Source organism: Malurus melanocephalus, unplaced genomic scaffold (genome assembly GCF_030028575.1).
Source record: "Malurus melanocephalus ecotype Western Australia unplaced genomic scaffold, MMel_1.1 scaffold_202, whole genome shotgun sequence".
NCBI lineage: Eukaryota > Metazoa > Chordata > Aves > Passeriformes > Maluridae > Malurus > Malurus melanocephalus.
The window spans coordinates 463,036-474,912 of NW_026623434.1; the positions used below are offsets into that span (position 1 = coordinate 463,036).

At 42.4% G+C, this 11,877-nt stretch overlaps 1 protein-coding gene across 1 annotated transcript in view; it reads right to left on the minus strand.

Moving 5' to 3' along the window:
* Positions 1-6,087, minus strand: part of NALF1 (NALCN channel auxiliary factor 1) — a 430,684-nt gene extending 424,597 nt beyond the window's left edge. Inside the window, exon 1 of the mRNA XM_057373595.1 lies at positions 5,260-6,087. Coding sequence (XP_057229578.1) covers positions 5,260-6,087 — 828 coding nt within the window. The remainder of the gene's footprint in view (positions 1-5,259) is intronic.
* Positions 6,088-11,877: the final 5,790 nt, after the last annotated feature.

An 11,877-nucleotide genomic window follows, 5' to 3' on the forward strand; every position in this document is an offset into this window, starting at 1 on the left:
AGCATAGTATTTGTTTTTAAAAAGAGCTTTAAAACAAAGAGTTATGTTTCAAGAGAGTAGCATAGTATTTGTTTTTAAAAAGAGCTTTAAAACAAAGAGTTATGTTTCAAGAGAGTCAGAAAAGGCACTAGTTCAATAATTAATGTGGGATTTTTCCTGCCTGTACCACCAGTACACATCTTCAAGGTTTAATTTGTATGGGTTTCTTCTGATTAGCTTAGGTATCACTCTTGCATTTAACTAYCATATAAATATGCGATTAAGATGTRCAACTGAAATATCTAACTTTGTGGCAGATGCTGGTCTATGTGACCTTTTGTAACTGAAGGGTTCTTTTATCATTTGAGCTTTTGGGTTTGTATTTCTCATCTGCTCTCTTCTGCCAGCTTAACTGAGATTTTAAATCAAAACCTAATTAGACTACATATGCTGTTTAGGAAGAAGTTCTGAGGAAAGTAATGATTCATACTAGCTTTGATATTTCCAGATAACATCTAAGAAGAAATGTGATTTTAATTGTTTTAAATAACTTTCAATCACCCTCTTACTCAAATAAAAGTAGTTGAGCACAGTTCTTTGATCMAAAAAAAAAAAATCTTCAGCAACAGAAATACCAACTCTGTATTCCTAACAACTATACCATCTATGCTTAATGATGAAACTCCTTATTGACACACATTTTTCAGCTAAGTAGTATTGTAACTTAACTATGATACCATTATCATAAGCCACAAATCAGAAGTTATCAAATGGTATTTAATTCCTGAAAAACAAAAATCTGTGTGTTCAGGTTGAGCACCTAGGATGTCAGCCAAAGTTTGCTTTTTAGCAATGTTGATATGAGGAGAGTTGTATCTTTTTATTTTTCCTCTTTGACATTCTGTGAGGGAAAATTAATTATTTTAATGTTATTTTAATTACAATGCACTTACCTGAATTATACATTTCAACGTTTTGACTACTGTTAAGAAAGGCCACATTTTAAACCCTCTCAACTTGCACTAGGTTAAGGAAACCTGTATCAAAAATTATGACTGGTATCCTGTTCAAACATTAATAGACACATTTGCCAAAAAGCCCTGGCCTCTGACACTTATCACAAAGATGTAAGCTCTATCTTTAAAAAAAAAAAATTAAAAAGAAAATATTAAAAACCTTTACATTTTTATGTCCTAGTTAGTTATTTGACCCAGTTCTTAATCAGAAGTAGCCAGAATTTTCTTTTATTCCACAGAGCGATTGCCTGCTGCCTCAAGAATAAGAGCCTGAGTATTTCCCCTGATAGAAAGCTGTCAAGTCATAATGAGGATCTGTGTCTTCCAACATCAAGCCAATGCAGTTTATGTTAGTTGTCTGAATAGTGTACTGTGACACAGTGCATGCAAAAATTATATTCTGGAAACCAAAAAAAAAAAAAAAAAGTATAGATATTGCCAAGATAAACACCTGAAAATATAACCACAAATTCATAATAAGCACTAGCAAGATTTCATAATTTTTTTTCTTAAAAATCTAAATTAAAATTCAAAAAGAAAAACAGAAGTGTAGATTTTCAGTTACTCTGTTACTTTAGTGATTCATAAAGCTACAGCAGTGAATAAAGCTACAGCAATTTGTTTTGCCATCTAGTTGAATATGTAATACATGCAAATATCTCTCTTATGTTTACTGTTTAGCCATTACTAATATATGACTATCAAGACAAGGAAACAATATATAGAGACATMAGACTTTAAAAAGAGTTTATAAGAAATAAATGGAATACAGATTTATACTGAGACAACACTGATATTCCAAACTTCTAAACAACACATAAAGTCTACTGAAATASAAACAATATAAAATGCATTTGCATATTCATTGAAGCTATCAAAAATAATTGTTTTCTAAATGTTAAAAATCGTCAGCATTTTCCATAAAAGTTTCAAAAACCCCAAATCAACTCAAAATTTTAGTAGCAAGACCTAAATTACACAACAACCCTCTCAAAAAAAACCCAAAAAACCCTGAGTAGACATACATTAAAACCAAATCAAAAAATCACCATGCAGAGTAGCAAAATGGGATCTATAAGTCAAACAACTCCTGCCTACAAACTTCTGCAATACAAAGCAATTAAAGTATTCTTCAGAGACCAGGAAATGTGTAGTGGAACAAAGAATGTTTTGAAGGTAAAGTTTATTTTCTTATTGTTTCAGATAAAATAATGAAAACATGAACTCTGAGTTTTATAGTCGTGCATCAATGCCATTTTTGATATGTACTATTTGTTATCACCAATAGTATTTCCTGGAAAGGCTTAACATGATAGGTTGAGAAACCCTACRTGATCTTCACATTTTACAGTGAGAATTAACTGTGTTGAGGATGGTGGATGGTGTTGAGGAGAGCTGGGGAAGGGGGAAGCAACACCCAATTACAAGTTTTACATTGGCTATTATTCAGTGTAAATTTTATTGATTTTTATCATCTGCTATAATTGGTCAACTGGATGGAAATATCTCATTTTCTGTGAGCAAAGCTGTCCTCAAAGAATGGTAAAGACATCTTAGACAGAAATAGATTATTTAACAAACCCCTCATTGTATTAAACCAAGGTTTACATACATGATTACTGAGTAAAGACAGTATTTTAGCCCTTTGTTTAAATGAAAAACCAGATCACCACATAACCATGACACGCACCAAACAATGTGTACTTAAACCACATAGCTGGATGTCAAGTTCCTTTCTATTCTAAGAATTAGCTAAATATCCAACAGTAAAAAATAATATTTACTTACACAACAAAAAAGGAAGAATAATGCCGTGATTGAGTTTTAGAAATGATACACATATTAAAAAAAAAAAAAAAAAAAAAAAAAAAAAAAAAAAAAAAAAAAACCACACCAGAAAGTCCAGCAAGATATTGCAGTAGTCACAAAGTATTCGAGTTTCAAGTTTCAGCTCTACACTCTTCAGGGTACAAGCACATCAGTACACACGTCAGACCTCTGGACATGCCATCCGCTTGGCTCTCTCAACCACCCGCATGAATCAAAAGGCTCCAGAGGGACCCAGAAGCACCAAATCAGGGCACGGGGGCAGAGAGCGGCTTCCCCCCGGCCGGGCCGAGGGCTGCGAGTGCGCTGTCTTGCAGAACCTTGGACAGCGGTCTCCTGTCCCACCTCAGTGCAGCGCAGAACAGTTCAACTGAGCCCAGCCCAGCTGAGCGCAGCCCAACCCAGCCCAGCCCAGCCCAGCCCAGCCCCACGGCTCACCCCAGTGCGCTCCGCACCCGCACCAGATTCCCTGCAGAGAGGGAAAACGCACTAAGTCGCACCCATGGGTTTGTTTTTTTTCCCCCTTTCCCCTTCTGAAATATCTTTCATTTTTAACACAGATTAGTTGGCCAAATTCTCAAAACATAAAGCAATATCATCTGGCACTCAGAACTGCAGAAATATAGGTCGCTGGCAGTGCGTTTGTGTAATTCATTTAAGTTTCACACAGTCATTTTAATGTSAACAAGTTTTTCTCCATCTTTAAAAAAGTATTTCTCCTCATTGCATATATGAAGGGAAGAACATTATACAACATAAATTTGGTGTTCTGTTCATTTTCAACACTTTTTACACCCTGATATTCTGTAAAGCAACTGAGTACTTTGTGGTAAAGTTCAATCAAACTAAACTGTGGCACAAAAAAAATCACATTAAGCATGTAGGTGCTGATAGATTGGCAGCATGGAATAGTAGGTCAATTTCTAATTACAGAGCTACTGAAATGGCAAAGATTTCCTTACAAAATATATATCTATTTACATTTGATTCCCTTTTTTCTTATCCAATTCACTCTGGAAATAAAGTATGTTTACATTACAAGTAACTGAGTACACAGCATATATCCATGAGTGTGTACACACACAGTTTGCAATCTAAAAACAGTAGAGTCAACACTTCTGATGAGTCTACCTTGCTTTGGCCAAGTTTAGAAAGAAAAAATAAATACAGCAACTTTCCTGCTTTATCCAATTAGAGAATAGATTGTTTCAGGTTCTGGCAGGACTGTGTATCAATTTTTGTGGCAAATATATGTGCAATTTATACTAAGTTGTTGGTGAATGGGATTCTTTAGGCATAGGCTGCTACCATGAAATTATTTCAGAAGGCCCTGCTGAAGTTACAGAGCACAGAGGTACTGCCAGGCCTCCTATTCAGAGCAGTGATTTACATGCACTGCGTTTCACTGCTAAAGCAGAATTTGGTACAGGCTGGTTAGTGTAGTGCTACAGTAGTTGAGATAACCCAGTTTGGGGCAGAAGTATTCACCTAGCAAGTATTCAAACGGGGGGAAAGCATGCCGTTAGCTATTTTAGGCACCAAGGACAGCACTTTTTTTCTGCCCTGTCTTGAGAGATAGGCCAACTAATCTTGTGCAAAAGTAAAGAAAAGGCAACAACTACAAGAGCCAAAGTGGGACCCTCTGCCTTCTAGCAAAGGAAAAGAAAAACCTCTGGATCTCTCTGAGCCGTCACCAATAAACCAAAGCAAGCAGCCGAGGCTGATCAAAACGCTGTCACCATCACTTCCCGACCAAAGGCCACTGCGGTGCCCGCCGACAGACACCCTTGTCCTCCACCTTTCCCCGGCTCCACAGAGCGCCTGAAGACACCGTCCCGCTCCCGCTCCCGGCCCGGAGCCGCACGTCTCAGCCGCGGTTYAGCACGGCCGGCCCCGGAGCCCAGCGCCCGACGGAACAGACCCGGAGYCTCCGGTGCGCGCCCCGGGCGGCCGCGGGGGACAAACCGCCCGTCCCCGGGGCACCGCGGCCACCTGTCCCCGAGGGCCGGCCAGGGCAGCGCCGTCGGGCATCCCCGACCCCGGTGRCGGCTCCGAGCCCCGCTCATTGTCATGCAGACCCTGTCGCTGCCTGCCGCCAAGTCGCATCCCAGCCCGCTGGAAGCCGGCAGCCGAGCCGGAGCCAATCGCATATTCATGAGGAGGGGGAAATCCAGCGCTACGCTCCCAGAGGAAGGAGGATCACTTCTTTTTGCGTTTTCTCGAGCTTCCCCCTCTCTCTTGCTCTCTTTAATAACGCGCTAACGGGGGCATCCCGGCCGATCCCTTCCGCGGCACCGCCTGSACCGTGAGCACCGCGGCCGCCGGCGCCAGGGGCACAGACCGAAGCAGGCACAACAGGGTCCGCGGCAGCCACAACAGCCGAGGGACGCACGCCAGCCCGCCAGCCAGGGACAGGACACACAGCAGGGGCTCCTACCTTACAATCCTCAGGACACGATTTCACCGAGTACTCATCCGACTGTAAATATTTCTGGAGCATAACCTCAAACTCTTCGTATTTCTCCTGAGCGTGCTGGTCGTAGCGCTGGTAAGCCTGGACGCACTGGCTGCAGGAGCCTTCCCCCTTCAGCACCACATCCAGACTGCAGTTCAAAGTGTCCGGATTGGACAACCCGGCGAACAACTCCCAAAGTGTGTAGGAATTACAAAAGGAAAGGTAAAAATCCGTCAGGTCCCAGCCGGGCTCCGGGCTCTGCCCCGTGCCCCGCTGCCGCCCCGACTCCCCCCGCCGCCGGCACACCGCCTCCGCGTCGCCCACGCTGAAGCACTGCCCGGACGAGGATCCCGGGGGGGGGCACGTCTCCAGGGGCCTGGCGGTGGAGTTCCCCAGGAAAGCAGCCTTGCCGTGCCGGGGCTCGGTGCCGTTGGTGCCGTTGGTGCGGCTGCCGCGGCTGCCGCCGCCGCTGCTGCCGGGGGAGGGCGGGAGGGAGGGCGAAGGGGGGGCGAGGAGCCGGGGCGCGGGGGGCGCCGGCTCCCCCATGCCCGCCAGCAGCTCCGGCTCCGCGGGCTCCGGCTTCTCGGGCGGCGGCTGCTCCTTCTCTCCGGTCCCCGTGAATTTGGCCTCGGCGCAAAACCACAAGTGATCAGAGAGCAGGACCGTGAAAAACAAGAGCGATGCCAGGGACAGTCGCCATTTCTGAGCCCTCTCTGAATCCGTGAAGGGTTTCTCGTTCTCCCGGGGTGCGAACCAGATTTTTAAGCCGTCATCATACTGCCGACTACACATCCAAGCACCCCTGGTCATATTTTGGGAACGCACAGCCCTGGCCGACTCCACCGTGAGGGCTCCTTTGCCAGTGTCACCACAATATGCATTGACTTAAAAGATTGGGGGGATTTTCTTGCCTGCCTTGCCTTCCTTTCTCTCGCTCGCTCTCTCTCTCTCCCTCTTCCACTCTCCCCCGTCTCTCTTTCTTCCTCTTTTTTTCTTTCTTTGTCTTTTTCTTTCTTTCTTCTTTTTCTTCCTCTGAGATATTGTTGGTTTCCGCCGGTGGCTCTGCCTAGGTCTCACCACACGAAACAGCCCCAGTCCATCCAACGCGGAGTGCCGTGGAGAAGATAAGAGCAATAACGCAGAGAGAGGAGGAGGAGGGAGAGGAGATGGTGGTGGTGGTGGTGGTGGTGGTGGTGGTGGTGGTGGTAGTGGTGGTGATAGTTGGTGGTGGCGGGGCTGCGCGACTGGTCCTTTCCCCCTCTCACCCAGGCATGGTCAGATCGCAGCTCCCCATCTCCCTCCTGAGAAAAGCCCACTGCCCCCGGACAACCGCATGCCGCGTCCCCCGCTGCCGACGGACGGCTACGGGAGGGCTCCTCGCCTCCTCTTCCTCCCTGCCGCCGCTGCTCCTCTTCCTCAGCCTTGAGCCGCGGCACAGATGCCTGCACCGCTGTCTCAATCTCTTTCTTCTCTCTCCGCTCCGCTCTAACTGGAGAGACGCTGCTGCAGGGCTCCCGGAGCGCTGCCGAGGATGCCGAAGAGGAGGAGGAGGAAGAGGAAGAGGAGGAGGAGGCTGCCGGGGCCGCCGCCGCTGCTGGTGACAATGGGCTGCGGCTGCCGCCGCTGCTGCCGCCGGGCGCGGTGTCCCCGGGCACACGGGGCGGAACTGCCTGGCTGGGGGCCCCCGATGGGCACAGGCATCTTGGGGCCCTGGGCTAAGTTGCCGCCATCTTCGTCCTGGAGAAACACTTTTTTGGGGGGAGCTCTGCCTTTTGCGTCATCTCCTCCCGCGCCGAGATCGCTCTATCCTGGCGCATTGGCAGCAGCAGCAACTCTGCCTCCTCCTGCCTGAGGAGGAGGAGGAGGTGGGAGATGCACTGAGGACCACATGGCCCCTCCAAAGGGCTTCCTCGATGCAACTCTTACTACTCATCTCACCGAAGGGACTGCTCAGTACCACTGTCCAGCCCTCTCTCCTTCAAAGTCTCCTTCCCTTCGTGGCCATGAAACACCATGTCCACGCAGGATGGTGTCTCTCATCTTARTGTTATCTTAGCAAATCACAAATGGCATATGACAGTCCAGGCTCTGCATCCTGGCCAGTTCTGGCCAGACAATAAAACACCTGAGCATAGTTGCCTGTCTTTCAGGCAGAGAGCTGGGAAGTGAAATGGCTATAAAACCCAAGCTGTTTCCCAAGAGAAGTTTTTCAAAACCCTGGTCCAGCCCATGAACTGGGTAAATACTGCCTTGTCTCTGTGTTTGCCTGCTTAGATGTCACTGCTTAAAGAGCAAAACAGAGGGGCCAGGCTTAGCTTTCTGCTAGGGTGATGAAATCATGATGATCTCCTCTTAAACCCACAGCAGAAATCCGTGGCAGAAATCAGTCCCCAACTATCATGATCTCTTGCTTAAATAAACATACTGGTTGGACACTCCTGAGTGTCTCTCACTCCTTTCATCTTGCTCACTTATGCACCTCAATGTAACAGCAGCAGAAAAACTTGGATCCCACACAAGACAAGAGAAGGTGCCAGCTAGAAGCTGAAAATTATCAGATGAAGACCTGGTGTTYACCTTGAGAGATCAGGCCTGCTATTTTGCCATAGAGTAACCAAAAGGTGAATTTTAATTTCTCCATTGGACTGGGGGCAGGTTTAGAAGCCATACTTTTCCTTGTTCAAGAGGCTTTCTCCATCCTGAGGAACTGATAATGGCCAGTGAAAGAGATGTACAATGTATCCCAAAAGGTGGGTTTGCCCCATTTTTAGGTTAAAGAAAGCTCTTTTCCTTAACAAACATAGTCTACACACTAGTAMAGCTTGCTGATGGTTCTTGAATTCACCTTTGAAAGGAGTAGTGGGAAAAGACCTGAAACTAAACTATATCAGAGGAGAACAAAACTTGTACCTTTTCTGACTGAGGCTGCCATGAGCAGAAGGGTGAGCTTACCAAGGAATATGCTAGAATTTCTGTCACTTTGAGCAGCAAATCGAGACTGGATGTCTTTCAAAAGGAGATGCAATACCTCAAACATAAGATTCAGAGGTATGGATTACTGAGTGAGGTTCTGTGCCCTGTGTTATGCTGGGGGTCAAGTGCATTATCATAATRGTCTCATCTGGCCTTACAAGATCTACGAGTCAAATACTACAGTGAGCAGAAGTTATCTGTGGATTTTATTTTGATAGGTTATTTAAAGACACAGAAATAAGTGTCAGTATTGTAAGGAAAGGTCTACTGTACTCAAACCAAAATGCATCTTTGCAATTTTCYGTCAATCAGCTCACAACATCTGCTAATGGTACATTATTAATTATAGTTTTGGAGCTTTGATTGAAGAGATTTGCCATACTGGGTCTTGTACTGAATTTGCATTTTTGTTATGATGTCTGTTTTGGGACAAGATTGTGACCAAGCTTTTAAAAGGCATCATCTATTTAATTATCTTTTGCTAGTTTGATTATGTATTTCTTGTAAGAATAAAGGGACTGAGGGAGAAATGCAGGACAAAAAATAAAAAAAAAAAAAAAAAAAAAAGGAAAACCCAACCCAAACCAAAAGCAACTGGAACAAGCAACAAGTTCCTGACATCAGGTCCAAGGTTTTCAAAATGTGCTCTGTTAAGGTATGTGGCAGTGACTGCAAAATTATTCTGTGTTTAACAGACAAACTTGAGATGAACAAAGTTGGTTTTGAAGTTCACACATGGAAAATAAGCTTAATTAATATATTTTTCCTTTTTTTTTTTTTTTTAAATGTTGTTTCCCTTTTGTCTGGTTGGGAAAATTAGAGGATAACAGGCAATTTTGCACTCCATAAGGAAATTAGAAAAGTTCTTTATCTCCATAGTGGAACTTCAAGATTTGGTAAGGAAAACATGCCRGTATTCAGACCTCCTTTGAAACTTAATATAAAAATGAACTCCTAAGTCTTTGCTCCTCTGTTTACACTTGTCTAAGATCAAAGCAAATATATTCGAAGTTAATATGCTGGGATAGTTTAGATATACTTGGCTTCTCAAAAAAAAAAAAAAAAATCCATTTTCATGTCATGTAATATTTTCACACATTTCCCAACTTTTTGCTGGAAAAATAGAGTGAAAGTTCTTTTTCAACACCTAGAAATAAACTATAAGAAGACATTCGGTATTTTCAAAATGAGCATGTCCTTGCTTTTCCAGTGACAGTTTTCTGTAACAGAGAATATGTCACGCAGAACTGCTGTTTCACCTCTTGTGTTTTCCCCAAAGCCCCATTCCCTCTCCCCCTAGCCCTGTGAATAACTTGCGACTTAGTTGCAGTAGCTGCTTCCTGATGGATCTGAACTGATGCAGTTCAGTTCTCTGGTGCCCCTTAGTGTTAGGTCTTGGAGCTCAAGGGAAAAAACAAGGCTATAAAATCTGAAAAKCAAGAGGCTGCATGTGGTGGGTGAAAGAATCTGAAGTACATACTGTATCTGCTTTCTCTCAGAGTTCCTTAATTTATTTTTTTTTTACCTTATATCTGATCTAAATAATAGCATTTTATTTGAAATAGCTTAATGAATTATRTGAATGGGAAGAAAAGTGAAAATCTTCCCTCAAAAATATCACTACAGAAGTATGTCCCCAAATTCATCATTCTTCCTAAATAACTCTAGTGGTACAAAATGCTCACTTCACTTTGAATTTTTTTTTTCTCTGGGAATATTTATTACTTGTGTTTCAAAGCTTGGCAAGTGTGAGGAGCTCATGGAATTGTGYCTCCCTAGCTGGTGGAGTCACCAGATGTTTCACAGACGGATCTCCTTAGCGTGATGTACTTCAGTGTCAGCTCCGCCACACTGTGCTTTAATCAATACAATCAGAGCTGMTGTTCTTTAATTCTTTGACTCATAATAGGTAAGACAACTGATTTATCAAGCACKAAGGACAAAGCCTAATAGGATGAGCACGAAGAAATTCAAGATAACTGAAGCTAGTGTTTAGCCTACGTACTGTGTGTTTTCTTTGTRAAAATACTTTAGCTTAACAAGGAGAAATATTTATTGATGCAACACATTAATGATAACAAACACTTGTCAGAATACAAGGCTTTGCTGTTTCAAATTAAATGTTCTTAAGCTTTTGACTAATATCATGCAAACAGTAATTTTCTGCATAATTCTATTGCTTTATTTTGTTGATTATAAAATTGTAACATCAAAAAAGCAGCATATAGGTCTTTCAGATGATTTTAACAGGTTTTAGAGCCAAGTCTTATCTTTGTAATGGAAATATATTTCTTTATACAGGAAAAAGCTTATTTTGTAATTGCTAAGTAACATTTCTTTTAGTAAAAGAAACAGGTTATTTTTAAGAGAATAGATTTAATYTTATTTTTGGTTTGATCAGTTCTACTGATAGGTGTAATTGTTACAACAATCATTAACAGAGATACTCAGTTAAATCTTTGCATTGGAGGCTCATCCAGAGCTTTTAATATCAAGCAAACATTATCAGGCCCTTTAGTAGTACTTCTCAGTATTTTTTTAACAATTTAAACAATTTGTGTTTGTTAGGAATAGCGGTACATTATTTGTAGGCAAAATGAYATGTCATCTATGTTCTTTAGCACCCTCAGAGTTCTTTCATTCCTTGTTTAATTTCAATATCTTACAACAAATTTTAGACTTCATATTACCCATTACCTGGGAAGGGAATCAGAGATTTAATTATCTGAATCCATTTGGTAAGAATAATATCCATGATGATTGTAAGACACAACGAAGTTAAGAACACTGAAGAATTCGTTTTGTTTCTCATCACATTCTTAATGTCTTAGTTTCCTATTCAGTATTTTTCAAAAAACTGAATTATTGTGAGAAAGCTTCAGGCATCTGGGCCTGATTGCCCCAAAGCAATGGGAAATTTATGTTAATGTTATCAGAAGCTCCTAATCCCTGTTTAAACAGCACTAATTCAGATTTTAAGATTCTTGCATTCTCCTTTGTTCCCACTTTCCACATTACCTTCAATTTTGTCTCTTTGGCTTGTTTTTTTTAAAGCTTTTCTTACCAAATTAGAGGATTAACTATCACCAGTAAGTTATAAAAGTTTGTCCAACTGGATTTTAAAATGCTGTGCAGTACAAWCTTTGAAGATACTGATTGATGTTGCTGATTGAATTATCTTGCAGATGTTTTCTTGGTATCCTATGAGACTTCTGTTTTAGAGAATGAGAACATATTTTTGTTTGTTGACATTTTCAGCCATGGAACAATGAACAGATAGCATAGGGAGTCTGATAATGTCTCTCTAAAAATTGTAGGTCATCTTTATCATGACATCTATATAATGAGAGCTCAGCCATAATATTGCATCCACTGGGTATATTTGGGCATGATCTGCAATCAACTGAAGCTATTCTTCATTAACCAAAGCCATCAAAAAAGTGAAATAGAACTATTGCACATGACTGCAGCAGGAAGAMAATAACATAAATGTCTCACACAAATTAATCTACCCATGTTAGACCAAAGCATGCTGACATCAGGGGAAAGATAACAAAGGGTTTTCAAACCAAGCATGTGAAAAGAAATAAATGGAAGAATAAAGATTCCCCCATATGGGGATGGATG